The sequence below is a fragment of the Aythya ferina genome, assembly GCF_964211825.1.
Source record: "Aythya ferina genome assembly, chromosome: 18".
NCBI classification, from domain to species: Eukaryota; Metazoa; Chordata; class Aves; order Anseriformes; family Anatidae; genus Aythya; species Aythya ferina.
Genome location: NC_140317.1, coordinates 12,111,194 through 12,138,653, shown reverse-complemented (window position 1 = coordinate 12,138,653; position 27,460 = coordinate 12,111,194). Strand labels below are relative to the sequence as shown.

Genomic DNA, 27,460 nt, shown 5'->3' with positions numbered 1-27,460 from the left:
GGGGCGCTGCAGCGGTGCGTGGGGGGGGGGTCGCACCGCACCTCTGCTGCAACGCAGCCCCCCCGCCGCGCCGCACGGCGCACGCGCGGGGGCAGAGACGGAGCGGGGAGGGGAGGGGAGGGAGGGACAGGAGCGAGAAAGCGCGCGCGCGCGCGCGCTCCGGGAGGAGGAGCGCGCCGGCGCGCCGCCCGCGCGCGCGCGCGCGCGCGGCTCCCCCCCATTCATCCGCCGCGGGCTTGAATTCGGCGCCGCCGGGCCGCGGAGCAACCCCCGCCGCGCCCTGATTGGCAGGCGCCTGGCTCCCCGCCAGCCTATTGGGAGGCGGCGCTGCCGGCGCGGCGGGGGCGGGGGCGGGAAAGGAGGAGGAGGAGGGAGAAAGGGAGAGAAAGGAGGGGGGGGGGGAGGGAGGAGGAGGAGGAGGGAAGGGAGAGAGGGAGAAGGGAGAGGGCGAGGGGCCGGCGGGGCGCGAGCGCCGCGCGGCGGCCAATCAGGGGGCGCGCGCGCGGCACGCGCTTATTAGCATGCGGGGCGCGTCGCGCGGCGGAGTGCGCGGCGGGCGGGGAGGCGCGGCGGGGCCCCCGCTCCCTTTCTGCAGGCGCAGCCGGTGCATGGGCAGTGCGCGGGGACCGGCGGAGCTCCGCTGCCTCCGCCACCGCCGCCGCCGCCACCGTGCGCACCCCGCCGGGGCCGCCCCGCGCCGCTCTCGCCGTGCCCTCGCCGCGCGGAACGCCCCTCCGGTGAGTGCCGTGCACTTGGGGCGCGGGCGGTTTTTTGTTTGCGCTGCTGCCGGGGCGGGAGGGGATGGGATGGGATGGGAGGGGGGGGGCTGTGTGTGTGTGTGTGTGTGTGTATGGTGCTGGGGGGGGGCCGAGCGGCTTTTAGCGTTTTTTTTTTTTTTTTTTAATATATAATTTTTATTATTTTTGCCCCTTTTTTTTTTTTTTTTGCGCTATTTTGGATTTTTTTTTTTTTCCGCCTTGGAAAAAAAAATAATAAAAATCGCGATTTTTTTCCCCCTCGCGTTTATTATTTTATTTTTTGAAAATTTCATAATTTTTCCCTTTTTATTTTGAATTTGAAAAAAAATAATAATAATAATAAAAATAAAAACAAACAAACCTCTGCCCCCCCCCCTCCCTCGCCATCCGGGGGGGGGGGGCTGCGCTCTCGCTCCTCTCCCCGCCGTGCTCGGGCCGGGGGCCGCCCGCGGACAATACCGCGCGGAGCCCCGCGGCACGGCTCCGGCCCGGCTCGGCTCGGTGGCACCGGGAGAGGGGCCCCGGGGGCCCCCCCCCGGTTGAGCTCCGCGGCTCCGTTCCCCTTTGTTCGCCCCGGCCCCGGAGGCGGCGGCGGGCACCCCGCCGGATCGGGCCCTCCGGCCCCGGCGCTGCCGAGAACAATGCCCCGGCGGGCCCGGAGCACCGGGCGGCCTCCCCCGCCGCTTTGTGCGGCCTCTCCGCCGGCCCGGAGAACCGAGCCCCGGTGGCGGAGGCCGGGGGAAGGAAGGAGGCGACGGGGGGAGACGGGAAACGGAGCCCGGGAGGCGGCGGGGAGAAAGAGGAGGGAGGCCGGGACCCGAGCACCGGGGACCGTGGCGAGCACCGGGGGCCGTGCCCGGGACGCGGAGGGCGGCCGGGGCCCCGTGCGCCGGGACAGCGGCGATGCCGGCGGCTGCGCACCGGGAGAACGGGGCCGGGAGAAGGGGGATTGCGGAGGGGAAACGAGCGGCCGGGCACCGGGAGCGGCAGGAAAACGGGAGGGGGAGGTGGGTCGGCGGCAGGGCACCGGGGGGGAGCGGGGGCCGAGGAACCGGGGAACCGGCCGCGCACCGGGAGCGGCGGCGGAACCGCGGCGCCGAGCGGGGAAACGGGAGAGGAGCCGAGGGGAGCGAGCGCCGGGGGGGAGCGGGCGCAGAGGGCCCGGGGAACCGGGGGGAAACCGGGGAACCGTGCACCGGGGGTGATGCAAAAAAAATAAAAAAATAAAATTAAAAAAAAAAAAAGCGGTGCTGGGGAACCGCGGGGGGGGGTTACCGGGGGCCTGGCCGTGCTCTCACGCTTTGCTTTTTTTTCTCTCTCCCGTGCTCCAGGAGCGGAGGATGAGCCGGCAGCCCCGGCCCCGAGCGCGGCACGCCGCCCGGCCCGGCCCGCCGCGGCGCTGAGGATCGCCGAGCAGCCGCCGGGCTCCCCCCCGGGCCCCCCCCGGGTGGGCTCCTGCCCCCGGCCCCCGGCATGGACGGCCGTGACTTCGCGCCCCCGCCGCGGCTGCTGGCGGAGCGGGGCGGCCTCGGGCACCGGCACGGCACGGGGCGCGTCTCGGGCTCGGCGCACAGCACCGTGCAGCCCCCCGGCCACTTCCAGCCCGCCAAGTTCTTCCCCGCGCCCATCTCCATGGCCACGCACTCAGGTCAGCGGCACCGGGCTGGTGGGGGGCTGGTGGGGGGGGCCGGGGGGTTGCATCCTGCATGAGGGGCTCGGGGTAGCGGCACGGGGGTCGCTGGCACGGCGGCGTCTCCCGGGGACCCCCGCTCTGTGCCAGCGCTGCTCCCCGCCGGGCCGAGGCGGCGCGCTCGGGGCGAACAACGGCGCCGTTATGCGCAGCGAAAAAAATAAAAATCAAATAAATCCCGGTCCTGCACCCACGTCTCGGGGGGAGGACGGCTTTGCAGCTCCCACCTTCCCGTTACCGGCTGCAGCCGGTGCCCGGTACCGGAGCCGGGCTCGGTGCATCCTCGGTGCGGCCCCGCCGGCTGCCGCGGCTTTGTGTGCGGTGAGGAGCGCTCGGCCGCGGCCGTGCGGGGCTGCGGGGGGGGCTGCAAAGCAAGGGGGGGGTCCCAGCGGGGTGCGTGGAGCGGGGCCGGGTTCGGGGAGCACGGAGCCGGGGCTGGATCCGTTGCTCAGCCGGTGCCGCCCGGGGCCTCCCGCTCCCCGCCGGCGTTTTTCTCTCCGTCGCACGGCGGCAGCGCCTTGATGAGCTGTGAATACTAATAAAATTATATCTGCTTTAATGGGATTACAATTAGTGCATGGATTAGGGCGGGGGGCACGGCCGGGCCGCGTCGGGTGCGAGGGGGGGGGCGGCTCGGGTTCCCGCGAGGAGATGGAAAACGGGGGACACCGGGGTGCCGGGACGCAGCGCAGGATTGGGCCCGCGACCGGGGCGGTTTCGCTTTGTGCCGATGGTTCCCGGGGGGGGGCAGCCCCTGGCTGGGTCCCCCCCCCCCCCCGCCCCGGCTGCCGTTAACCGGGGAGGGGCTCCCCGGCGGGGACGGAGCCGCCTGGGTTCCCGCAGCTCGGCGGCCCCTCGCGCCCGCCGCCGGGGTCTGGGCGACACATGGGAGCCCGAAAGCAAAGGAGGCTGTTAAAATAACATGGATCGGGCTAAAAATACCCCTGCAGAAACTCGCCTTTTTTTTTTTTTTTTCTTTAAAAAAAAAAAAAAAAAAGGAGAAGCCAAACCCAACAACAGAAAGAGCTAAAAATATTCCGGGCTTTGGCAGGGCCGCCGCAGCCGGAGACGTTCCCGGCGACCGCGCTCGGAGGCTCCCGCGCCTACGGGAACGGCGCTCGGGCAAACCCGAACGGGGCCAGGACCCGGCGGCCGCGCCACGGGGCTGGGAGCCGTGCGGTGGTAATTACCGCCGATGATTGATAATTTTGATAATTACCCCGCCCAGCACCGGGAGCCAGCCCGCGGTTCGCCGGGCGGCGGCGGCGGGGCCGTACGGCACGCGGCCACCCCGGGGCACGGCGCCGGCTCTGGGGCGTGGGGTGGGGGGGGGAGGCCCCCCGGTCCCGCTCCCCAAATGGCTCCCGGCCGGACTACACCTCCCAGGAGCCTTTGCTGAGCGCTCGGGGCTTGGAAGTAGCCCTGAGAAAAAAAAGGAGATAAAAAATGTTTAGCTTTATTTTATTAAAGCCATAATTCAGGGCTGCGCAGTTATTACAAACAAATGCTTCGGTTTGCATCTGTTTTTGGCACCGGGACCATGCAAATGACGGCGCGAGACGGCGCTGGGGGCCCGAGTGCGGAGGAGCCGCGGCCCTGCCCGGTGCCGGGGGGCTCGGGGGGGTCCTGCCCCATTGCTGGAGGGGTCGGGAGGCCGGGGCCCCCCTGCCCGGTGCCGCGCTCCAGGAGTGCCGCAGGGCAGGGAGCGGGGTTCCCGGCGTGCCTGCGGTGCCCCCCGTGCCGCAGCGGGGGGGGCGGGGGGGTTTGGCGAGCCGGGGGGAGGCCGGAGGGTGGGAAACTCGGCCAAACAGGTTCTGCCGACTGCCGGCTTTACCCAGGGCCTCCATTTCTGCCCTCCTGACGTTTTTATGGAGTAAAATATAGCTGAGAGCGCGCCGGGCTGTTTGTCACCGCGCCGAGCCCTCGGCGCGCCGCGATGGCTCGCGGCACCGGGGGGGCTCGCAGCGGCACGGCGCTGCGCCGGGAGCCCCGGGGTGCTGCCGGTGCCGCTCCAGCTCTGCGGCACGGTGCCGGTGTGCAGCACGGTGCTGGTGTGCAGCCCAGCCGTGGCACGGTGCCGGTGTTCCCTCCGTTGCACGGCCCCGGTGCCGCTGTGCAGCTCCCCGCTGGCGGCCGCTCTCGGCGCGCAGCCGGGCTGGGCTCCCCGCAGCTGTCCTCCTCCCTCGCTGGATTAAATTCCAGGCCGAGCGCTGCATTTTTTCACCCCGGCGTTGCTGGGGCAGGGACGGGCCATAAAACAGGTGGGGCCTCGGGGGGCTCCCGCTCGGCCTCGTGGCTTCCATCCCCGGGTTTGTTGGCGGGGGGGGGGGGAACGCGGTGCTCCCCATCCAGCCCCGGCGCTGGCGCCGCTGCACCTCGGCCGCCGGCTCGGTGCTCGTGCAGGATTTAATCCGGGCGAGGGGCTGGGAGGCGGCGGCGGCACGGCCGCGGTGCTCGGGCTCCTCCGCGGCTCGCCGGCCTCCCTGCAACGTGCGCCGAGTTTTTATTTAAAAAAAAAAAAAAAATAGGGGGGGGGGAAAAAAAAAAGTAGGTGTCAAAGTTAAAACAGATTTTGAGATTAACTTGTCTACTCCTTATTAGTGACACTTCTGCTGCAGATTACTGGGGGAGGGGGAGGCGGGAGGTAAACGCACATGTGTCAGGGAGAAAAAAAGCAGAATGCTGAGAAACCCAAATCTTGTGGAATTACAGCTGAGTGGTTTCATCTGTTCATTAGTTATTATTTGGAGCCGCGCAGAGCCGCGGCCGGGCGCGTGTGTGCCGGGGGAGGCAGAGAGCCGCAGCACCGCCGCGCCGCGATCGCCCCAATGCGGGGGCGGCCGCACGGCCCCTTCCCTCCTTTGTCCTCCTGTGTTCAGGGCTGCGACCCCTGCCCGTGGGTTGGGGGTCTCGGGGGGGCCGGGGCTGGGCGGCCCCGGGGAGGGACGTGTGGGTTGTGATGCCTCCGGGCTCCGCGGAGCTGCGGGGGCGAAGCACCGGTGCGCACTGGGGTCTTGGCACTGACCCCACCGGGAGGGGCTGTGGGGGAGAGAGGATGGCAAAGGGGTTTGTGTGGGTGCGCCCCCCCGGTTTCCCCTTTGCTTCCCCGGGCTCCTCAGCCCCGTCCCTGGCCCCGGAGCTGCCCCCGTGCAGCCGTTTCGTCTCCCCGGCGCGGGGCCGGGCGCTGATGGCAGCGCTACGCGACAGCCGAGCTGGTAATTATAGCAGAAAATAAAAATAGCAGGATTTGGCTACTCAGTGACTTTGCAAAGATTCACACGGGCTTTGAACTGCGGCCCCTCCCTCCCGCCCGCGATAGCGGGTAAATAAACACTCACCCAATAATCTCATTCTTGGAGTTCTTCTTTATCCGCTCCGTAAAACGAAACAGATGGGCACAGCGCTGCGCGCGCCTCCCAGCCCGGCCCCGCCGCACTGGCAGCACCCGGTCCCCAACGGGGTCCCCGTGATGAGCACTGGGGTGTCCCGGTGCTGGGGGGGATCCTGGGGGGGGGCCACAGCACTGCAGCCCCTCGGGGTTTGCTCCTTTCCCCTCCCGTTGGGTGCACGGGGACCCCCGTGTGCGCACGGGGCGAGGGCTGAAGGCGCTTTGAGGGTGCGGAGCTTTGCACGGGGCCGGGTGGGATTTGGGGGCCCCGTGGGGCTGCGGGGCGAGGGACGGGGGACCCCTGGGCCCTTCCTGGCTGCTCCACGGCCCCGTCCTGCGCGGGGCCAGCGGCTGCTCCCAAAATGGCCTCTGGGCTGTGCAAGCTGCCTGTGGCGGGGGCGCGCGGCGGCCGTGCAAGCAGGCAGCGCGGAGCGGCGTGCCCGGAGCGGCGTGCACCGGCTGCCGGCCGTGCAAGAGCCCCCAGCGGTTGTGCAAGAGCCCCCGGCGGCCGTGCAAGAGCCCCCAGAAGCTGTACAAGAGCCCCCAGCAGCCGTGCAAGGGGGCTGCGTGCGGAGCCGCGGGCGTCAGGCGCGCAAGGGGCACGCAGCGAGCCCTCAGCAGCGGCCACGCGAGCGGTGTGCGTGCAGCGGCCGTGTGCGAGCGGCGTGCAGCCAGCAGCCTGCAGCCAGCAGCGTGTTGCACGCGCGGCCCTGCTGCAGCCCCTGCTCCCCTCCAGCCTCCCCTTCCCTCCGTCAGCAGCCGACAGATTGCAAGTGGCACTTAGCGCGGAGAGCCGGGCTGGTGATTACCCATCGGATAACGTTTTAATTGTACTTCTGGCACTCTGTCAAGCTAATTTGAACTGCGTTTCAATATTACAGCATTTATTTAGTGCCATAACAATATGGATTAATCTTAAATTATAACACTGAGGAAATTATATTACGCTTATTTCCTATTTGCCCAATATTTAAAGGGGCCACGTTGGGTTAAAAAGCGCCGTGCGCCGAGGGGAGCACGGCACGAGGCGTGCGGGGCCGGGGCCGGGAGGGAGCTGGCGGGGGGGGGTCCGGCAGCCCCAGCGCCTCCCCCGAGGGGGTTCCCGAGGCCGGGGGCCGCATCCTGCACCGTGCCTGGGAGGAGCGGGGACCGGAGGTGGCACATCCAGGGGAGCAGCTGGCGGACGCGGGGGGGGGAGGTTATTAACGACCGCGGATGTCGTTATTGTGCCGGGCCGAGGATGTGGTCGCGCCCAGGGCTGTGGGGGTCCCTGGGCAGGGCTGGGGGGGGGTCCCGGGGCTCTGCTGCCTCCTCGTCCCCGTTGTGTGCCGCCGCCGTGCGCCCCGCGTGCCACCGGCTGCTGCCGGCCCGCGGTGCCAGGAGGGTCCCCGCCAGCTCCGGCGGCTCCGCGTGCGGCCTCGGCCCCGTTAGGAATGTTCCAGCCCCGAAATAGCCGAGGCAGTAACTCTACCCCGCACCCCGCGCACGTCCCGGCCGCCCGCCTCCCTGCTCCTCCCGGGACAGCCCTGGGGACGGCCGTGGTGACGTGGGGACCCTGTGCCTGGCCTGGGCTGCGTGCCCGAGCTTGGAGCAGGGACCGCAGCATCCCTGGGGGGCCGTCGCCCCTCTTCCCAGCCCCCAGCACTGGCTGCTCCGCGTCCCTGTTGTGCATCCCTAGGGCGGGGGGAGCCTGGAGCTTAAAAAGGAGCCCCCAAATCGCGGGGGCGCAGCAGGGGTTGGGAGCAGCGGGGCCGTGGGGCGCGGGAAGAGCCGGGGCCTTCCCGGAGAGGCAGGGAGGGAGGCAGGGAGGGAGGCAGGGAGGATGCTGCGTGGGAGCGGGGCCGGGGACCCCCTCCCTTTCCCGGCAGCGCTGCCTTGGTCGGGTGCCCGTGGCCCCGCGCCCCGCTCCGGGCGGGCGCCCAGAACATGGCTCGGCCCGAGCAGATGTGGCCGGAGCAATCCCGCGGCCCCGCTCGCCGCCGGGGGAAACTTTCCGTCTTCCCAGCACATTCCCATCTGCGCTGGGCCCGGCGCGGGGGCGAAACGTGGCCCTGGGGGGGCTCACGCCCTGCTCTGCCCCGCAGCCCCCCCCCCCAATCCCACCGGTGCCCGTCACTGCGGTCGTTGCTGCCGTGACCCCGGTGGGTTTGGGGCCGGGGCTGCCCTGGCGAAAAGCCCCCGAGCTCCCCCTGCCCCCCCCACATCCCACCCTGGGCTTCCCGGCCCCCGCGGTTTGGCAGGGGATCAGAACAAAACGCAGCTCGCTTCGCTTTTAACCCCTTCCTCCAGCCCTGCGCCTCCCTCCCCGCCCCGTTTGGGGGAGCCCCGGGGTGCTGCGAGCGCCCACATCCACCCGCACGGCCCCGCCGCCTCCCGTGCCTCAGTTTCCCTTTCCAGGCCAGCTCAGCTTAGGGGGAAGCAGGACACGAGTGGCTGTGAGGCCGGCAGGGATCCCACGTGGCCGTGTGGGAGCTCCCAGCACAGGCGCGAGCGATGACCGGTGGCGGAGCCCCGCGCTCCCCAAAGCACGGCTGCGGTCGGTCCCCTCCGTGCTGGCTCCTGGCAGGGGGATTTTCTGCCCGGCCAGGCCGTGCTGGAGCCGGGAGCGGTGCCCAGCGGGGCTGAGTCACGGCGCTGGCCCCCGGGTGCAGGGAGCAGGGCCAGGGAGTTCCCAGGCGGGCGCTGCCGAGGGGCTGCGGGGGGCAGGATGGGTCCCATGGCACCGCGCCCTCCCCGGTGCCGCTCCTTCGTCGCCACGTGCTCGGGGATGAGCTGAGTTCTGCACGGCCTCAGGACCCCCCCCCAAGTCCTCTTCTGCTTGGGGGGGCCACCCGCAGCCCGCAGCCCCCGCGGTGGGGGAGAGCCGGGGCCGTGGGAAGGGGGCGCGGAGCCGAGCTGGGGCCGGAGCGTGCGAGCGGCCGGGGCGAGCGTGCGTGCGGGCGTGCGAGCAGGGTGGGAACGGCGCGGGGGCCAGCGCGCGCCTGGGGACCCGGCCGTGCCAGGGGGCGTGAGTCAGCGGCTGGGACGGGACGTGGGGGGAGAGGAGAGTGTGCGAGAGAGCGGCGCGGGGCCCGGCCGCTGCCCCGGGGCCGTGTGCGCGCGGGTTTTGGTACAGCCCCGGTGCACGGCTTCCAGAAAAGGCTCCTTCTGGAAACCTCGGCTTCCTGCCCAGCTCACGCCTCCCGGCTCCGTGGGGCGCCCCCGTGCCAGGGTTCCCCTGCTCCGTTCTCCTGCACGGTGCCCGGGGGCGATGCCGGGTCCCGTCCCTCTCGGTGCCGGTTCCCAGGGCCGCGGGCAGGGTGCGGCCGTGCCCCCAACCCACGCACGGCCCCGGCCCGGGCTCGGCCCCCGAGCCGGCCAGCGCAGGAAGAGAGCGAGCTGCCTGAAACCACATCCCCGACACTCATCCCAGAGGCATCCCGGCGGGATTAGCCGGGGAGCGTGGGCCGGCTTAGAGAGCAAAGCATCACTTCCTGCCCCGGCCGGGCGGCCGGCCAGCCCTGGGCTCTGCTGTGCCATGCCGAGCCGTGCCGAGCCGTGCCGTGCCACGGAGGGGCCAGGCGGCCGCGGTCCCCGCCAGCCCACGTCGGCAAACACATGCAGGCAGGGAGCGAGGCCAAGCGCAGAGGGGCGGCCGCGCTCCCCCCCCTGCTCCCACCCGGCCGCTGGCTACCGGCTGCGATGTTTCCACCATGATCTCACGGCTCAGCCCGCCCGGCCCTGCGGGGCGGGGGCGTCCCCAAAGAGGAGCTCCGTGCCCCTCTCCACCCCCCCACCAGGTGCAGGGAAAGGCCGGGTGGGGGCTGCCCCCCTGCCCTTTGCGTTGTGTGCCCTCCCCTGTGCTGTGCACCTTTGTGCACATTTGTGCACGGCACCCCCCCGGCGCGCCGGCCCCCGCAGGGCGTTGCTCCGGGAAGTCGCTGCCCCGGTCACTGCCGGCTGTCCCCATGTCCCCAGCCTCCTGCCACCGCCCCTGGGCACTGGCAGGGCTCCGGCTGCTGCAGCTGGCAGCTGCCCCTGCTGGCAGCACGCTGGCCCGGCGTGCCCCGGCTGCATGGCATGGCACAGCATGGCACGGCACGGCACGGCACAGGCCCTGGGGGCAGCCGGTGTCCTGCAGCCACTCCAGGCAGCAGTGCGAGGAGGCACACGCGTGTGCAAAGCCTCCCATGCGCTGGCACACGTGTGTGCCCACGACGTGCACATGGGGTCAGGGTAGGACACGGGGGCTCCCCGTGCGTCTGTGCTGCACCTCGCACACCCCCAGATGGGGCTGGGGGGGCCACGAGGGGCACGATCCCATGAGGTGTGCCTGTACCCGAGCGTGCACGTGCCAGTGGTGTGTGCGCACAAGCAGTGTGCACAAGCAGCGTGCACACGTGCTCAGGAAGCGCGTGCACGGCCCCACTGCAGGTGTCTGTGCACAAACGTGCGAGCGCACGGCGAGCGAGCGTGCCGGTGCTGCGGGGGCCGGGGGTGCGCGTGCGTGGCGGGGGCTGGGGGCTCCCCCTGACTCTCTCCTCTCGCCCCGCAGCAGGGAGCGGACTGATGGGGAGCGCGCCCGCCTCGTCCTTCATGGGGAGCTTCCTGAGCAGCAGCCTGGGCTCGGGGGCCCCCAGCCACCCCTCGGGCCCCGCCGCGTCCCCCCCGGAGCCGGCGTTCCGCGGGCCGCACTCCGGCACCTCCCAGATCTGGTTCTCGCACTCCCACGAAGGTGAGTGGGCGCCGGGGCAGGGCTGGGCAGGAGCCCCCCCCGGGGAGGAGGACCGGGTGTCACGGCCGCCCCCACGGCATCGGGGTGGCCGGGCTGTGGGGGGGGATGTCCACGGCACGCGGGTGGCCGCGGCACGCTGGTGGCGCATGGAGAGCTTCGGGGTGGCAGCGGGGTGGGCAGCACATCCCACAGACACCCCCCATCCCCAGCACGGGGGGGCATCCGCGAGGACAAGGCTGAGCCCGCTGCAAAAAGGGTGCTGGGGGGGGGCTGTGCGGGGCTGCCGCCCCCGTTTGGGTCATGCTGCAGGGTGCGGGGTGTCCCCGGGGTGCCCTATTAACCAGACACCGCTTCCCAATCGCTTTGGGCTGTGGCAGGAGGGGAGGGGGGCAGCCCCGGCAGTGCCCCCACGGCACGCCGCCACCGTCCCCGTCCCCACCTGAGCGGGGGCCGACAGAGTTAAGGAGCGGGGCGGTGGTATTGGCGCGGGGCCCTGGCAGCCGGCCCAGCTGGTAGTTTGACCGGCTGCCAGTTGGCTCCCGGCGTGCCGGGGCCTGCGCGCCGCGCCGGGGGGGTGGGGGAGGACGGGGGGGGACGGGGGGGACACGGGGACGGGCGGGGGGGAACGGGCAGCGCACGCGGCTCCGGCAGCGCAGCGCTCGCTGCTGACGGGCGGCTCGCACGGTTTTGCCATCTGGGGGGCCCGAGCCGAGCCCCCCCAGACCCCCCTCATCTCGTGGGGGTGCACTGGGGGGGCTCACGGCCCCGGCGTGGTGAGAGGAGGGCAGATATTGCATGGCCAGGAGGGGTATGGCACACACAACGCGTGTGCGTGGTGTGATGGGGCGAGCAAGCCTGATTGCTGTGCGCCCCCCCCCCAGCCCCGGGGTACCCCCGCTTCTCCGGGAGCCTGGCGTCCACCTTCCTGCCCATGAGCCACCTGGACCACCACGGCAACAGCAACGTCCTCTACAGCCAGCACCGCTTCTACGAGAGCCAGAAAGGCAGGTACCAGGGCCGGCACCGCGCCGGGTGCCCATGGTGGTGGTGGGGGGCACGTCCCCAGCGCTCACGGGGGGGCAGAGGGGAGGCTGCCGGGCACGGTGGCGCTGCCGGGGGGCTCGGTGCCCGTCCCCGGTGCCCGTCCCCGGCGGTGGGTCCCCGGCACGAGGGGCTGGCGATGGAGCAGGTGCCGGGTCCCCGGGGATGGAGCGGGGTCGCGGGCACCCGGCCCAGCCGCCGCCGCTGTCGCTTTTCACAATATTGTGGCGGGCGCTTAATAGGGAACATTGTTTGGGTGGGAAATGGAGCTAATTAGGCCGTGCCTTCCCCCGCGCTCCTCCCCTCATTAGCAGGGAGCTGGCGCTTGGCACGGACGCGGCCCCGGGCGCCTCGAACGCGCGCCTTTGTTCGGCGCTGAGCCGGGAGGGGGGGGTGCGGGGTGCTCCCCGGGGTGGGGGCTGACCCGCTGGCCCTCCCCTCCAGATAACTTCTACCTGCGCAACCTGCCCGCCCAGCCTGCCCTGCTCTCCGCCGGCCACGGCTTCCCCGGCATCGCCCGCGCCGCCCCCGGGCCCCCCGCCGGTTCCTGCAGCCGGGAGCGCGATGCCGGGCCCCTGCCCAAGACCCCCAAGGACTACGACCGCTTCCTGGCGGCCAAGGAGAAGGCGAGCAAGGCGGAGGGCAAGGAGCGGCCGCCGGAGGACGACGCCAAGGAAAGACACCGGGCGGTGCTGCCGGTGCCGCCCGAGGGGCACTGCAAGGAGGGGCTCCCCCCCCGGGCGGCGGGCGACGGGCGCCCCAAGCACCTCGCCTCCTGCCTGCTGGGTGCCAAGGGGCTGGAGGGCGAGGGCGGCCGCGCGGCGCTGCCCAGCTGTGCTGGCAGCGCCCTGCCCCGCGCCGGCCGCTGCGCCAAGGAGCCGTGCCGCGGCGAGAGGGAGCCGGGAGCCCCCGAGGCTCCGCCGCCCTACGGCGAGTGCCTGGAGCGGCGGCAGATGCTGCACCACGCCGTCTCCTACGCCGTGCCCACCGGGCCGGCCCCGCTCGGCGCCGCCGCCGCCGCCGCCGCCGGTTCCTTCCCCTGCCTGCAGCTGCACGCTGGCCCCGACGTGCTGTGCCCGCTGCCGGACAAAGCCGGGAGGGAGCTGAAGCTGAGCGGGGCCACGTTCGTGCCTTCGGTGGGACACCTGGCGGACAAGAGCCGCTCCTTCCAGGTGGCGGCCGAGAGCTGCGGGCTGGAGCGCGCTGAGGGCAAGGAGCGGCACGGCGAGGTGGGCGCCGAGCCCCCCGCCGCCTACGGAGCCTCCTTCCACCACCACGCCAAGGCGGAGGGCAAAGCGGAGCGGCGGCTCGAGTGGGGCGGCCCCGGCGCCCGGTTGAAGGGGTTGGAGTACCTGGGGGGCGGCGGGGCGGCCGAGGGGCCCCCGTTTGCCAGCCTCGGCCCCCCACCCAAGGGCAGCCTGGAGAAGGGCTATTTCGAGGTGCCGCCGGCCCCGGACTGCTCCCGCGCCCCGCACGCCGACCCGCTGGGTGCCAAGGTGGGCCCGTCCTGCTGCACTTTAGAGAAGGGCCCCAAGGAGCCCCCCGGGCAGACCCTGCAGAAGGTGGCGCGGATCCGGCACCAGCAGCACGGCGGCCCCGAGGCAGAGCCGGCCGGCGGCGGCCCCGAGGGCAAGCGGAAAGCCCTGGAGCTGAACTCCCTGGGCTACAACGGGCCCCCCCTGCCCCCCTGGGGCGTGCAGGGCCAGGGCCCCCCCATGGCCATGGCGGAGGAGAGGAAGGGCTCCTACCTGGACCCCTTCAGCACGAGTCTGCAGCAGGCTGCGTTGATGACTCAGGGCTCGGTGCTGAGCCAGGACATGCCGACCCCCCCGGACGAGGTCTCGGCCATGAAGAACCTTCTCAAGTACAGCAACCAAGCACTTATCGTGGGCCAGAAGGCTCCCTTCGTGGGGCTGGGCGGCATCAAGGGCAGCTGCGCCCACCAGGACGCCAAGTTCCCCCCGGGCAAGGGGCAGCAGGAGCTGGAGCGGCCGGATTGCGCCCGCAGCCGGGAGCACGAGCTGGGCCACGGCGAGGGCGAGGTGCGGCAGCCCCCCGTGGGCATCGCCGTGGCCGTGGCGCGGCAGAAGGACACGCTCAGCCGCCCCGAGCCCTCCTACGGCAGCGGCTCCGGCCGGCAGGGCCGGGTGGCCACCGGCATCAAAGGTAAGGGGGTGATTGGGGGTGGCGGGGGGCGGCGGGGGGCCTTGGGGTGCCGGCGGTGCCGCGCTCACCGCGCCGTCCTCTCGCCCCGCGCAGCCGGCACGGCACGGCCCATGCACGTCATCGACCTGGAGGCAGAGGACGAGCGGGGCCGGCTCTGCGAGGAGCGCCTGGGGCTGCCGGGGAGAGAGCTCCTTCTCCAGTAAGTGCCGTGGTGGTGGTGGTTTTGGGGGGTGGGGGGGGGAGATGGATGGGTGTGGGGGGGGCCCCGTCGCCGTGCCGCCGCTTTGGGCACGTCGCGGTGCCCCACGCCGCCCCTCTCTCCGCAGGGACAACAAGGAGCTGGTGGAGTTCGCGCGGATGCACCCCTCGGGGGGGTGCCCCGGGGACCTCACCCCCCACCTGATGATCGCGGGGGGCTCCTCGCTGCCGGCGGGACAGCTCGGGGGGGACCCGGCCGCCCACGCGCACCCGGCGCACACGCACTGGCTGCCCCGCACCCGCAGCCCCTCCATCTGGATGGGGGGACACTCCTACGGTCGGTGCCGGCGGCGGGGGGGGGGGCTGCGGGAGCAGGGGGGGGCTCGTCCCCCCCTCCCCTCCCCGCCCCGGCGCTGACGGGCCCCCCCCCTCTTCCCCTTTACCCCCTCCCCAGGCATCGGCCACCCCGCGCTGCACCAGAACCTGCCGCCCGCCTTCCCCGCCTCCATGCCCAGCACCATGCAGCCCGTCTTCCCCCTCTCCCAGGAGCCCCCCGCCCAGCTCGTCATCCTGCCCACCGAGCCCCCCGCCCACGGCACCCCCCACACGCTGGGTGAGGCTGGGGGGGGTGGGGAGCGATGGATGGGGGGCACCCAGGGGTTGTCGTGCTGCTGGGGTGGGAAATGGGGGTCCCTGCAGGTGATGGGGTCCTGGGAGTGCTGGGGTGCAGGGATGGGAGATGGGGGGACCCTAAAGGTGATGCTGAGGGGGTAGGGGGAGATGTGGGGGGGTCCCTACAGGTGGTGCTGAGTGTGCAGGGGGGAGATGGGGGTTCCTTATAGGTGATGATGAAGGGGTAGGGGGAGATGGGGGGGGCCCTACGGGAGGTGCTAAGGGGGTGGGGAGGGAGATGGGGTCCTGGGGGTGCTGGGGTGCAGGGATGTGAGATGGGGGGGCCCTAGAGGTGATACTGAGGGTGCTGGGGTGGGAGATTGGGGGTCCCTTTGGGTGCTGCTGGGCTGCAGGGGTGGGAGATGGGATGCAGGGGGCTGCGGGGCGACCCCACCACGGGTCCCCTGCTGACCCCCCCCCTGCTGCCGACAGCCGACGTGATGGACCAGGCGTCGCTGTGGCCCCCGATGTACCCGGGCCGGGGTCCCGGCGCCCACCTGCAGCACACGGGGCAGCTGCCCGTGTACTCGCGCTCGCAGTTCCTGCGGCAGCAGGAGCTCTACGCCCTGCAGCAGCAGCGGGCGGCTCAGGCCCTCGAGATCCAGCGGCAGGCGCACGTCCAGGTGCCCGCGGGGCTGGGGGTGGTGGTGGGGGGGCAGGACTAGGGGGGCTGGGATGAAAAGTTGGGGGGGGCCGTGGGGCTGGGCTGGGGATGTGGTGTGTGGTAATGCTGGGTGGGATGCGGGGCAGGGGGATGGGGGGCGGTGGGATGGGGGGCGATGGGATATGGGGCTGGATGCGGGGCTGGGAGATGTGGGGCAGGGGGATGTGGGGCTGATTGTGGGGCTGGAAGGGGGGCAGAAGGATGCAGGGCAGTGGGATGGGGGGCAGTGGGATGTGGGGCTGGATTTGGGTCTGGATGGGGGGCAGGAGGATGTGGGGCAGGGGGATGGGGGGCAGTGGGATTTGGGGCTGGATTTGGGGCTGGATGGGGGGCAGGAGGATGCAGGGCAGTGGGATGGGGGGCAGTGGGATGTGGGGCTGGATTTGGGTCTGGATGGGGGGCAGGAGGATGGGGGGCAGTGGGATTTGGGGCTGGATTTGGGGCTGGGGCCGTGCTGTGGTGCTGATGTGTTCCAACCCCGGTGTCCCCCCGCAGCGCAAGCCGGAGGAGCAGCCCCTGGAGCTGGAGGACGTGTGCCCCGAGAAGCCCCTCAAACCCTCCCACAAAGCAGTTGCCTTAAACCCCCCGGCCAAGGGCATGTCCTCGGCAGCCCCCGGACCCCCCAAGCTGTCCCCTTGCTGCCACTCCCCGGCCCTGCGGCACCCGGCCAAGTGCCCCGTGGCTCTCCCCGCGGCCCCCTGCACTTTACCCGTCTGCCCCGCCGCCAGCTCCGCCGTGGCCCCCCGCTCCCCGGCCGACAGCCCCGTCCCCGTCCAGAGCAAGGGCAGCGACGGCGAGGACAAGCGCGGGGAGGGCCAGCCGCCCCGCGACTACCCCAAATCCCTGGAGCCAGGTAAGGTCGCGGCGGCGAGGAGGAGGAGGAGGAGGGTGGCTTTGGGGTGCTGGGGTCCCCCCGCTGAGCGTCACCCCCTTCCCCGCAGACCTGCCCCCGGGCTACAGCTACCCCGCGGCCAGCATGGGCTTCTCGGAGGCGCACTCTGCCGAGCCCGCCGACCCCGACACGATGCACGCAGGCTCCCCCCCGGCCGAGCCCGAGCAGTCGCGGACCTTCAGCCCCGCCGAGGATGTGCTGAGGGAGCCCGGCCCCCCCGTGCGGGAGCCGCCGGCCGGGGGGGCTGCAGCCGAGGGTCCCGGCGCGCTGCTGCACCGCCACCACCTCCTCCTCGCCCCGGGGCCGGCCCCGGCTGCGGTGGCCACCGAGGAGCCCTTCGGGGTGCGCCGGGAGGCGGCTCCGGCAGTGCTGGAGCAGAGCTCGGTGGAGCAGCAGCGCCCGGTGCCCGGGGTGGGGTCCTCGCCGCTGGTCCCCCCCTGCGGCGAGGAGGAGGAGGAGGAGGAGGAAGAGGAGGAGGAGGAGGGCGACAGCGAAGGCTCAGGGCCGGAGGGCAGCTGTGACGAGGAGGAGGGCGATGGCCCCAGCCACGCGCCCAGCGGGCGGCAGGGCTGCCCGGGCGGGCTGGAGGCTCTCATCGCTGCCGGCATCGACCTGGGGGAGCTGCCGGCGCTGGGGTCCCCCGAGGAGCCCCCCCCGGCTCCCCCCTCGCCCGCCCCCTGCGCCGTGGGGCTGCCCGGCATCGCGCTGCTCAGCGAGCTGGCCGACCTGGAGCTCCGCCGGCGCCGCTGCGACCTGGCCCTGGAAGGTGAGCGGCCCCCGTGGCCCCCTCCCCGCGGTGCCTCCCGTCCCCTGCTCGTGTGCCGCGGTGCTCCCCGCCCCGTTGTCACACCCCTTGGTGCCCTCGGTGCGTGCAACACGGAGATGGTGCAGTGGGGGGGCTGCACGATGCGCGCAGGGGCTGGGCCGGGCGGTGCACGTGTTGTGCAGCAGAGGGGGGGGCTGTGTGCACGCTTGCAGCGCGCGTTCGCAGTGCAGGGCTGCGTGCACGCCGGCACCGCAGGGCACTGAGCACAGTCACAGCGTGGGGCTGCATGCAGGGTGCCGATGCAGGGGCTGTGCACGTTTGCAGTGGATATTTGCAGCGCGTGCTTCCCCTGCGGCGCTGCGTGCACGTCTGCAGCACATCTTTGCAGCGCAGGGCTGGGTGCACGTCTGCACCGCACGCTTGCAGTGCAGGGCTGCGCGCCTTTGCGCCGGATATTTGCACTGCAGAGCTGTGCACGATCGTGGCACGTGCATGCAGGGCTGCAAGCATGTTTGTGACGTGCAGGTGCAATGCAGAGCCGTGCATGTTGGTGTACAAGGTGCATTGCAGGGCTGTGCACGTTTGCACCCCGTATTTGCAGCGCAGGGCTGCAGGAAGGCACGCAGCGTGCGTCTGTGCGCCTGCAGCGCGGGGCTGTGCGCGTTCGCAGCGCGGTGCCCGGCTGCAGGGCCCTGCTCGCAGCCCGGGGCCGTCTCCGGGGCTCTGCTCCAGCGCTGGCTCCAGGCAGGCGCCGGGATTCCCTCCCGGCTCGGCTTCCCCAGGGAATCCCGGGGGCCCCGGCAGGGAAGGTCCTGGCGCCTCCCCAGCGCTGCCGCGGGCGGGCGCAGGGCCCCCGCATGCTCGCTGCTGCCTCTGGCCGAGCCCTGCTGCGTGCGGCGGTGCCGTGCGGGGGCCGAGGGGCCCCATTCCCTTTGGGGGGGGTCCTGCTCCCCCCGCCACAGCCCCCGCGGATGGGGCGCGTCACCGCGTCCCTCCCCACCCCGGCCTTGGCTCTGCGCCCCGATGAGTTCATCACTGGCCACCGCAGCCCCACGGCACCCTGGGGACAGCGGGCGTGCCATGCACGCAGCACCCTGTGTGCTGTCCCTGCGCCCCACAGGCACCCTGTGCGTGCTGCCCCATCTCGTGCAGCACCCCCGGCACGTCCCCGCTGACCCCTTTTCACCCCAAATAGCCCCGGGGGTGCCCGGCCCCACCCGGGGGTGCTGCTCGGGTGTGCATGTGCAGGGTCGTGGCACAGGAGCAGCGGGGTTCAGGGGTGGTGCAGGGGTCCCGGGGCGCCCCCGCTGACCTCTGGTCTCGGCAGGGGAGGACGAGGACCTGCTGGCCTTCAACCTGCAGAACCTGGCCACGGTGGCGGCCGCCTGGTCGCTGGTGGAGGCGGCCAGCAGGGAGGGCAGCCCCCCGGCGCTCAGCCCCCTGCCCGCCTCGCCGCCACCCCGCGCCCGCGTGCCTCGCCGCAAGTACACCTGGACGCCCAAAACCAAGGCCGTGAGTGTCCCCTTGTCCCCGTGCCACCGTGGCCAGCCAGGGGCCGAGCCGTGCCCGGTGCAAGCCGCCTGTCCCCGTCCCCGTCCCCAGGTGTGCCCCCTGAAGGCGGCCATCGAGCAGCTGAACACGCAGGAGGTGGAGGTGCGGATGCGGCTGGCCGAGCTGCAGCGGCGCTACAAGGAGAAGCAGCGCGAGCTGGTGAAGCTGCAGAGGCGGCACGACCACGAGTACGTCCCCGTCCTGCTTTGGGGGTGCAGGGGGGCTGTGTGGGGAGGCTGCGGGGTCGGCACGAGGGTGGGGGTCAGCGGTGCGCTGAGTTTGGGGCCGTGCTCAGCCCTCGGTCTCAGGCTGCCCCCGGTCTTGCCGCGGCTGCAGGCGCGACGAGAGCTCGCGGAGCCCGGCGCGGCGCGGGCCGGGGCGGCCGAGGAAGCGCAAGCACTCCAGCACGCTGGGCAGGGCCGAGAGCCGCAAGGTCAAGTGAGTGACCGGGGGGCGCGCGCCCGCCCGTCCCCGTGCCCGGGGTAGGGGGGAGGAAGAGATTTGGGGGTGGCGGGGCCGCGTCCCCGGTGTTGTGGTGGCTGCGGGGGGCTCCGTCCCGGGGCTGCCCCCCCGTGCCCGGCCGCGGGAGCAGCGTTGCATAAAAGCCTCTTTATCCGCGCTGTATAAAGTCATTGGTCACGCTGCAGTGGTGTTCATTGCTGCTGGCGCTTTATTATTATCCATTAGCCGCCCGGCGCAGTCGTTTTCACACTCACGGGCCCTGTATAATTGTCCTTCTCTGCTACAAATTGCCTCTCCCGACAGGCCCATTTGCATAAATCCTCCGAGCTAGTCCAAACACGATTGGAGTGTGTGTGCGCGCGCGGCATCAGGCCCGATGATTTGGTAATAATAGTTAAATCTGCACTAAATGGTTCCTTCAATTAAGACAGAGAGGAGGAAAAAAAAAAAAAAAAAAGAAAAAAGAAAAAAAAAAATTAATCTCTAGGTTTTATGTCACAAAACATTAGCGAGCGAGTGAAGGTTACAGGGAAAAAAAATAAAATAAAATAATAAAAAAGAGGGGAGCTGGAGAGGGGGGGGGCGGCCGGCGGCGGGTGGGAGCAGCCCCGCGCCGTGCCCACGCCGCGCTCCCCGCAGGGCGGTGAAGAGCAGCCTGTCCCTGCTGTGCGCCGGGCTGCGTGCCGAGCCCCAGCCCAAGAAGAAACGGAGCAAACTGGCCCAGGAGGCGTACGGAGGCATCAAGGGCCCCCCTTCGGTGAGTGCTGCCCCCTCCTCGGGCGGCCGGGTGGTGGTGGTGGTGGTTGGGGTCGGGGTTTGGGGTGGGGGTTGGCTCCTTGGCGAGCCTCGCCGTGCCCCCCCAGGACAAGGTGCGGTGCAAGAAGAGCGGCTCGCAGAGCAAGCTGTCCTGCAAGGTGGCCCACAAGGTGTCGCAGCTGAAGCAGAAGGTGAAGAGCAAGGGGCTGCCCGCCGGCATCAGCCCCTTCCGACGGAAAGACCCCAACCCCGGGGGCCGCATCCAGAAGAAGCTGTCCCGCGCCAAGAGCTCCAAGGGCGGCGCCGCCAAGTACCAGCCGCAGGACCCCGACCCCCGCGAGCCCCCCGGATTCAAAGGCAAGGCTGGAACGGGGCTGGGGGGGGCAAGATAGGGCCGGGGGGGGCTACAGCGATGGGAGGATGCTGTAATGGGGGGGCTGCAATGTGGGGGGCTGCGGCAGTGGGGGGATGCTGCGGGGGGGCTGCGCAAACGGCTCGGGAGCAGCTCGTGCCTGGGGGGCCCCCGGGGACACTCAGCTGTGCCCCCCCCCTCGCAGATGGGCACGACGAGGACTCGGACAGCGAGGACGCTGACGATGAGCCGGGCTTGGCCCTGCTGCCCTCGGTGCCCGTGGCCGTGCTGGGCCCCTCGCCCTCCTCCGTGGTGAAGATGGAGGCCAACGAGAAGGCGAAGAAGAAGAAGGAAAGGCAGGGGCTGCTCGGTAAGGGGCTCCCCCCGAGGGAGGGGTGGCGTTGGGGGGCTCCCCGGCACAAATTATGGGGGCTGCTCCGCCTGCCTGCGGGGCTCTGAGCCCCTGTGTCCCCCCCCCAAAGGTCCCTGCCGCCTCGGCAGCCCCGAGGGCGAGGTGAAGATCAAGCGGCGGCCGGTGAAGCCGGGAGCTGGCAAGCTGGAGAAGGTCCCGGCACGGAGGAAAGCGGGCGGCTGCGAGGACGGGGGCAAGAAGAAGCTGAAGGCGAAACCCAAGGAGAGCCTCAGGGCGCCGGCCCCGAGCGGCCCCAGCGCCCCGACCCCCACCAACAGCCTCTTTGGGGGCGCAGACCCCCGGCACTTCGGGGCGCGGGACGACGGCGCCCGCCTGGCCAGCGAGAGGCTCAAGAAGGCAACGCGCAAAAGCAAGGTGCTGCAGTCGGCCCTGAGGGTGAGTGCGGGATGGGGGGGCCCGGGGGGGTCGTGGGGTGCCAGGGGTTTGGGGTGATGGAGGGGTTGGGGACGCCAAAGGGACCCCGGGGTGCAGGGGATGGGTGCGGGGCTTGCGGAGGATGCGGGTGCTGGTGAGGGTTGGGGGGTGCTGGTGGGAACAGGGGGCTGGGGGTGTTGTAGGGCTGGGGGGGGGGCAAGGGAATGAGCCCCCAAAAAGGGCTGTTGGGTGGGTCCGAGCCCCCTCTCCGTGTGCCACAGCGGAAGAACGGGGCGCTCTCGCTGGCCCTCTCGCCCCGGAGCGCCAAGACCATCCTGAGCAAGGGCAAGAAGCTGGCCAAGGTGAAGAGCAAAGTGGCCACCAAGCAGGTGAGCGGCCGAGCCCCCCCCACCTCCAGCGTGTCCCCCCCTCCCACCGGGACCCCCCCCAAAAAAAAAAACCCACCCTGAGCTCCCTGTCCCTCAGTGCAAGGGCCGGGCGGTCAGCAAGCTGCTGGAGAGCTTCACGGTGGAGGACGACTTCGACTTCGACGACAACAGCAGCTTTTCGGAGGAGGAGGAGGACGGGGGGGGGGGCTGCGCGGGGGGGCGCCGCTCCCCCCTGCCCCACACGTGCGCCATCCAGAAGGAGGATCTGCGGGACGGGCTGCACATCCTCATCCCCAAGGAGGACAGCCTGCTCTACGCCGGCAGCGTCCGCACCATCCAGCCCCCCGATATGTGAGTGGGGCCGGGGGGGGGCGCACGGGGCTACGGGGGGGGTGTTGGGGGGCACGGGGCAGGTGTTGAGCCCCTCCTCGTGTCCCTGCAGCTACAGCATCATCATCGAGGGCGAGCGGGGGAACCGGCAGCGCATCTACTCGCAGGAGCAGCTGCTGCAGGAGGCGGTGAGTGGGTGGCGGGGATGGGGTGGGATGGGGTGGGGTGGGGTGGGATGGGATGGGGATGGGGATATGGGATTGGGATGGGGATGGAGACATGGGTAGGGTCAAGATGGGATGGCACAGGATGGAATTGGGATGTGGATAGGGGTGGAATGGGACAGGACGGGATGGGACAGGGATGGGGATGTGGACAGGGACAGGGACTAGACTAGACTAGGGTAGGGTAGGGTATAGAGTAGAGTAGAGTAGAGTAGAGTAGAGTAGAGTAGAGTAGAGTAGAGTAGAGTAGAGTAGAGTAGAGTAGAGTAGAGTAGAGTAGAGTAGAGTAGAGTAGAGTAGAGTAGAGTAGAGTGAGAGTAGAGTAGAGTAATTCAGGTGGAAGGCGCCTTCAACGATCATCTTATCCAACTGCTGATGTTTTTAGATGCAACCAAAAGTGAAAGGGATGGGGATGGGGCCATGGGCAAGGGATGGGGACGGGGATGGGGCCAAGGCGAGGACGGTGCCAGCAGGGCATTTCTGGGCAGGTGCTGGACGTGCGGCCGCAGTCGAGGCGCAGCCTGCCGCCCGGCACCCGCGTCTGCGCCTACTGGAGCCAGAAGTCGCGGTGCCTCTACCCGGGGAACGTGGTGCGAGGTGAGGGGCGGCGGGGGCGGCGGCGGGGGGGCTGCGGGCTCCCGGCCATGCCCCAGCCCCACGCCCTGCCCGTGCCGCAGGCTCCTCCAGCGACGAGGAGGAGGACGACCCCGAGGCGGTGATGGTGGAGTTCGACGACGGGGACACGGGGCACATCGCCGTGTCCAACATCCGCCTGCTGCCGCCCGACTTCAAGATCCAGTGTGAGTGGGGCGGGGATGGGGGCGGCAGGGGGGGGGTCTGGGGGTGGTGGGGATGGTGCTGACCCCCCTCCCCGGCTCTGCCCGCAGGCACGGAGCCGTCCCCGGCGCTGTTGGTCTCCAGCTCGTGCCGGCGGACGAAGCGGTCGTGCGGCGACGTGCCCCCCCCCGGCGAGCTGCCCCCCAGCCTCTGCACGGAGCGGCACGACGGCCCCGAGACCCCCAAGAACTCAGGCAAGAAGGCGGCCGGCAAGGAGAAAAGTGGTACGTGGGGGGGGGGTGGCAAGACACCCGACGGGCAGGACGCTGCCCCGAGGGAGGTGGCACTGGCAGTGGGAGGGGTGGGGGGATGAAGGGATGTGGGCAAGGGTGCAGGGAAGGATTTGGGGAGGGGTGTGGGGAAGGATGTGGGGAAGGATGTGGGGAAGGATGCAGGAAAGGATTTGGGGAGGGACATGGGGAAGGATTTGGGGAAGGATTTGGGGAAGGAAGCAGGAAAGGATGCGGGGAAGGATGTGGGGATGCAGGCATGGGGCTGGACCGTGGGGTGTTGGAGCTGGGAGGATGCAGGGAGAGGGCACAGAGGAAGGGTGCAGGGATGCAGGACCAGGAGGAGGGATGCGGGCATGGGGAGGGGATGCAGGGATGCAGGGAGGGCAGGAGGCAGGGACGTGGGCAGGGAGAGGGACGCAGGGAGGATGCAGCACGGGTACATGGGGACACGTCCATGGAGAGGGGATGGAGGGACACAGAGGGAAGCAGGGATGAGGGCGCACAGCAGGGAAGCAGCGGGGTCAGCAGCGTGCTCCTGGGCTCCGCCAGCCCCCCCCAGCCCCCCTCCTGACCCCCGTCTCCCCCCAGGCAAAGCTGCGGAGGTGCTGTCGGGCGGGAAGGCGCCGGTGCTGAGCGACCCGTTCGTGGGGCGGCGCGGCGGGCCGCTGCTCAGCTGGTCGGCGGTGGCGCAGACGAAGAGGAAGGCGGCGAGCAAGGGCACGGCCGTGCTGCAGAACCTCTTCCAGGTCAACGGCAGCGCCAAGAAGCTGCGGGCCAAAGAGGCGCTCTTCCCCGTGCACCACCACCACCACGTCGCCGCGCCCGTCTTCGGCAACGGCTTCGGGGCCGACTCCTTCAGCCGCATCGCCAGCTCCTACGCGTCCTTCGGGGCCGGGGCTGGGCTGGTGCTGCCGGCTGCCCAGAAACTCCTGCGCTCCAAGAAGGCCGAGCGGCTGGAGGCAGAAGTGGGCAAAGGCGGCCGGAGAAAGGCAGGCAGTGAGTACCTGGTCAAGCTGGACCACGAAGGGGTGACGTCCCCCAAGAACAAGAACTGCAAGGCCCTGCTGCTGGGTGAGAAGGACTTTGGGGCCAAGCTGGAGCGGCCCCTGGCCAGCCACGGCTATGCCCACGCGGCCCTGGCGGGCAAGGATAGGAAGGGGCGGGCGCCCGTGCACCAGCTGCCCATGGGGCTGGCGCTGCGGAAGTACTCGGGCCAGGCCGAGTTCACCCTGAACTGCGACAGCGACTGCCACAGCTCCTACTCGGACATGGACGAGGACGAGGAGGCGGGCGGGCTGGGCGCCGACGTGCCCTCGCGCTTTATGACCCGCCTCTCGGTTTCCTCCTCTTCCTCGGGCTCTTCCACCTCCTCCAGCTCCGGCTCCATCTCCACGTCCAGCCTCTGCTCCTCCGACAACGAGGACTCCTCCTACAGCTCCGAGGACGAGGACTCCACGCTGCTGCTCCAGACCTGCCTCTCGCACCCGGTGCCGGCGCTGCTGGCGCAGCCGGAGGCGCTGCGCTCCAAGAGCAGCGCGCCGCAGCGCTGCTTCCTCACCAAGGCCGCCGCCGCCGGCCCCAAGGCCAAGCTCAAGCGCAAGGAGGCCCTCAGCTTCTCCAAAGCCAAAGAGTTCTCCCGGAGGCAGCGCCTGCCCTCGGTGGAAAACCGGCCAAAGATCTCCGCCTTCCTGCCCGCGCGCCAGCTCTGGCGGTGGTCCGGGAACCCCACGCAGGTACCTGTAAGATGGGGGGACCTGGCACGGGGCAGGGGGCAGGGGGATGGATGTGGGGAGTTTGGGGTGTGAGGTGAGATCCATGGGTGCAGGGGAGGGTGCTTGGGGGCATGGGGCAGGATCTGGGGATGCAGGGTGCATGGAGTGTGGGGTAGGGCTTGAAGGATGGATGCAGGGCATGGGGCATGGGGCAGGGATCCATGGGGGCAGGGTGCATGGGGTGCATGGGGTGTGGGGTAGGATATGAGGCAGAACCCATGGGTGCAAGGCAGGGTGCATGGGGCAGGATCTGTGGGTGCAGAGTGTGCGGGGAACGGGGTAGGGCACGAAGGATGGCTGCAGGGCATGGGGCATGGAGCAGGGTGCATCATGCACGGGGCAGGATCCATGGGTGCAGGGTGCACGGAGTAGGGTATGAGGCAGGATATGGATGCAGAGCAGGGTGCTCGGGGCACGATCCATGGGGTGCAGGGTGCGTGGAGCATGGGGTAGGGCATGAAGGATGGATATAGGGCAGGGTGCAGGACACACGGGTTGGGTACTTGCACCCACATAGGGTGCAGGGTGGCACAGAGCAAGGTGTGCACAGACCACAGTCCTTGGGTGCACGGGGCAGGGTGCCATGTGCTTGGCACTGGGCATGGGGCCGGGGTCCCCGCGCCACCCCTGACCCCAATTTTCCTCCCCACAGCGGCGGGGCATGAAGGGGAAGGCGCGGAAGCTGTTCTACAAGGCCATCGTGCGGGGCAAGGAGACGCTGCGCATCGGGGACTGCGCCGTCTTCCTCTCGGCCGGGCGGCCCAACCTGCCCTACATCGGGCGCATCGAGAGCATGTGGGAGTCGTGGGGCAGCAACATGGTGGTGAAGGTCAAGTGGTTCTACCACCCCGAGGAGACCAAGCTGGGCAAGCGCCAGAGCGACGGCAAGGTGAGGGTGGGGTGGGCACAATGGGATGGGATGGGATGGGATGGGATGGGATGGGATGGGATGGGATGGGATGGGATGGGATGGGATGGGATGGGATGGGATGAATGGGATGGGATGGGATGGGATGGGATGGGATGGGATGGGATGGGATGGGATGGGATGGGATGGGAATGGGGATGGGGATGGGGATGGGGATGGGAATGGGGATGGTGATGGGGGTGGATGGGGACAAGGATGGGGATGGGGATGGGAATAGGGATGGGGATAAGAATGGGATTGGGGACGGGATGGGATGGGATGGGATGGGATGGGATGGGATGGGATGGGGATAGGAATGGGGATAGGGATGGGATGGGACGAGGATGGGGATGGGGATGGGGACAGGGATGTGGACGGGGATGGGAATGGGGATGGGATGGGATGGGATGGAGTGGGATGGGATGGAGTGGGATGGGATGGGGATGGAAACAGGGATGGGATGGGGATAGGGATAGGGATGGGGATGGGAATGCAGATGGGATGGGAATGGGGACAGTGATGGGGATGGATGGGGACAAGGATGGGGATAGGGATGGGATGGGGATGGAAACAGGGATGGGGATGGGGTTAGGAATGGGGATGGGGACAGGGATTGGAATGGGAATGGGAATGCAGCCGGGATGGGGACGGACGGGGACAGGGCCAGGACTGGAGATGGGGACGGGGCCACGCGTTGACGCCATGCGGTGCCCGTGCAGAACGCGCTGTACCAGTCGTGCCACGAGGACGAGAACGACGTGCAGACCATCTCCCACAAGTGCCAGGTGGTGGGCCGCGAGCACTACGAGCAGATGACGCGCAGCAGAAAATACCAGGACCGCCAGGACCTCTACTACCTGGCGGGCACCTACGACCCCACCACGGGCCGCCTGGTGACCGCCGACGGGGTGCCCATCCTCTGCTGACCCACGGGGACGGGGACGGGGATGGGGACGGGGACGGGCAGCCCCCCGCGCGCCCCCCACCCCTCGCCGTGGGACCCCCCCCCCCCCCCCCCTTCCCGGTCATTATGCAAAGCCCGGGGCCGCGGCTGTAGGCGGCCGGGGTTGGGGGGGGGGCACGCGGGGTGCAGGGGGTGGGGGTGGGGGGGTGGGGGGCGCCCCCCGTACAAGCCATACTTTCCCTAGTACCTCTGACTGTTTGCCAGCAGGTAAAGCAGAAATCAGGTGTGTTGTTCTATTTATTTTGCGTGTAAATATTGTATTTCTTGCCGGGAAGAAGTTTTAACGGAAAAAAAAAACAAAAAAAAAAAGAGAAAAAAAAGAAAAAAAAAAAAAAAGAAAAAAAAAAAAAAAAGGCGATCCACCAAGAGCGAACGAGGACGAAAAACGACAAAAAAAAATTAAAAAAATAAATAAAATAATAATAATATGGGGAGGGGGTCGGTGGGGGTTGGGGGTCGTGGGTTTTTTTTTTGGGGGGGGGGGGCGCGTTTCCGTTTCATGCACTGTTTCCCCCAGCCTGGCTGGGACGAGGACAGCGGGGAGCTCTGTACAGAGGGGGCCGCGGCGGGCAGGGCGGGGGGCTCGGGGGGGTCCCAACTCTGCCTAACCCCCCATACCCCCCCCCTTTCCTCGTCCCGGTGCAATAGCGGGGGGGTCGGGGTGGCGGCGGACGCTGGCCCGTCCCGCCGAGCCCTGCCCGCCGTGGCCCCCGCTGCCCCCCGCGCTGTAAATGTGTACAGGCGGGGGGGGGGGGGGGGGGCTTTTCCAGTGTAAACACTAAAAATAATTAAAAAAAAAAAAAAAAAGGAGACAAAAAAAAAAAAAAAAGGAGAAAAAAAAAAAAAACAAAAATAACAAACCACGCGCGCGCACGCAGACGCGGAGCAAACGTTAAAAAAAAAAAAAAAAGACAAAAAAAAGACAAAAAAGGAAAAAAAAGGAAAAA

General features: G+C 69.7%; 1 protein-coding gene across 2 annotated transcripts; it reads left to right on the top strand.

Moving 5' to 3' along the window:
- The first annotated feature begins 505 nt into the window (after window positions 1-505).
- BAHCC1 (BAH domain and coiled-coil containing 1) lies at window positions 506-26,749 on the top strand. 2 transcript variants are annotated; one of them, XM_084492668.1, is made up of 27 exons: window positions 507-737; window positions 2,090-2,406; window positions 10,371-10,550; window positions 11,432-11,554; window positions 12,036-13,757; window positions 13,851-13,956; window positions 14,084-14,292; window positions 14,410-14,568; window positions 15,060-15,250; window positions 15,787-16,144; window positions 16,233-16,949; window positions 18,277-18,461; window positions 18,552-18,688; window positions 18,837-18,938; window positions 19,602-19,719; window positions 19,826-20,075; window positions 20,276-20,440; window positions 20,553-20,878; window positions 21,139-21,246; window positions 21,344-21,597; window positions 21,689-21,764; window positions 22,289-22,397; window positions 22,478-22,600; window positions 22,688-22,861; window positions 23,459-24,603; window positions 25,295-25,531; window positions 26,269-26,749. In XM_084492668.1, the coding sequence occupies exons 2-27, from the start codon at window positions 2,232-2,234 to the stop codon at window positions 26,473-26,475; spliced, it is 7,656 nt and encodes a 2,551-aa protein (XP_084348794.1). In that variant the 5' UTR covers window positions 507-737; window positions 2,090-2,231; the 3' UTR covers window positions 26,476-26,749. The 2 variants fall into 2 exon arrangements, with proteins under 2 accessions (XP_084348793.1, XP_084348794.1); XM_084492667.1 differs by having other exon boundaries at window positions 506-737; window positions 12,036-13,956.
- Window positions 26,750-27,460: the final 711 nt, after the last annotated feature.

Coding starts and splice junctions, on each gene's coding strand:
- BAHCC1 (XM_084492667.1), top strand. CDS start 2,232: ATGGACGGCCGTGACTTCGCGCCCCCGCCGCGGCTGCTGGCGGAGCGG. Junction 18,462..18,551: donor GGACGCCCAAAACCAAGGCC/GTGAGTGTCCCC, acceptor CCCCGTCCCCAG/GTGTGCCCCCTGAAGGCGGC. Junction 22,862..23,458: donor GGCCGGCAAGGAGAAAAGTG/GTACGTGGGGGG, acceptor GTCTCCCCCCAG/GCAAAGCTGCGGAGGTGCTG.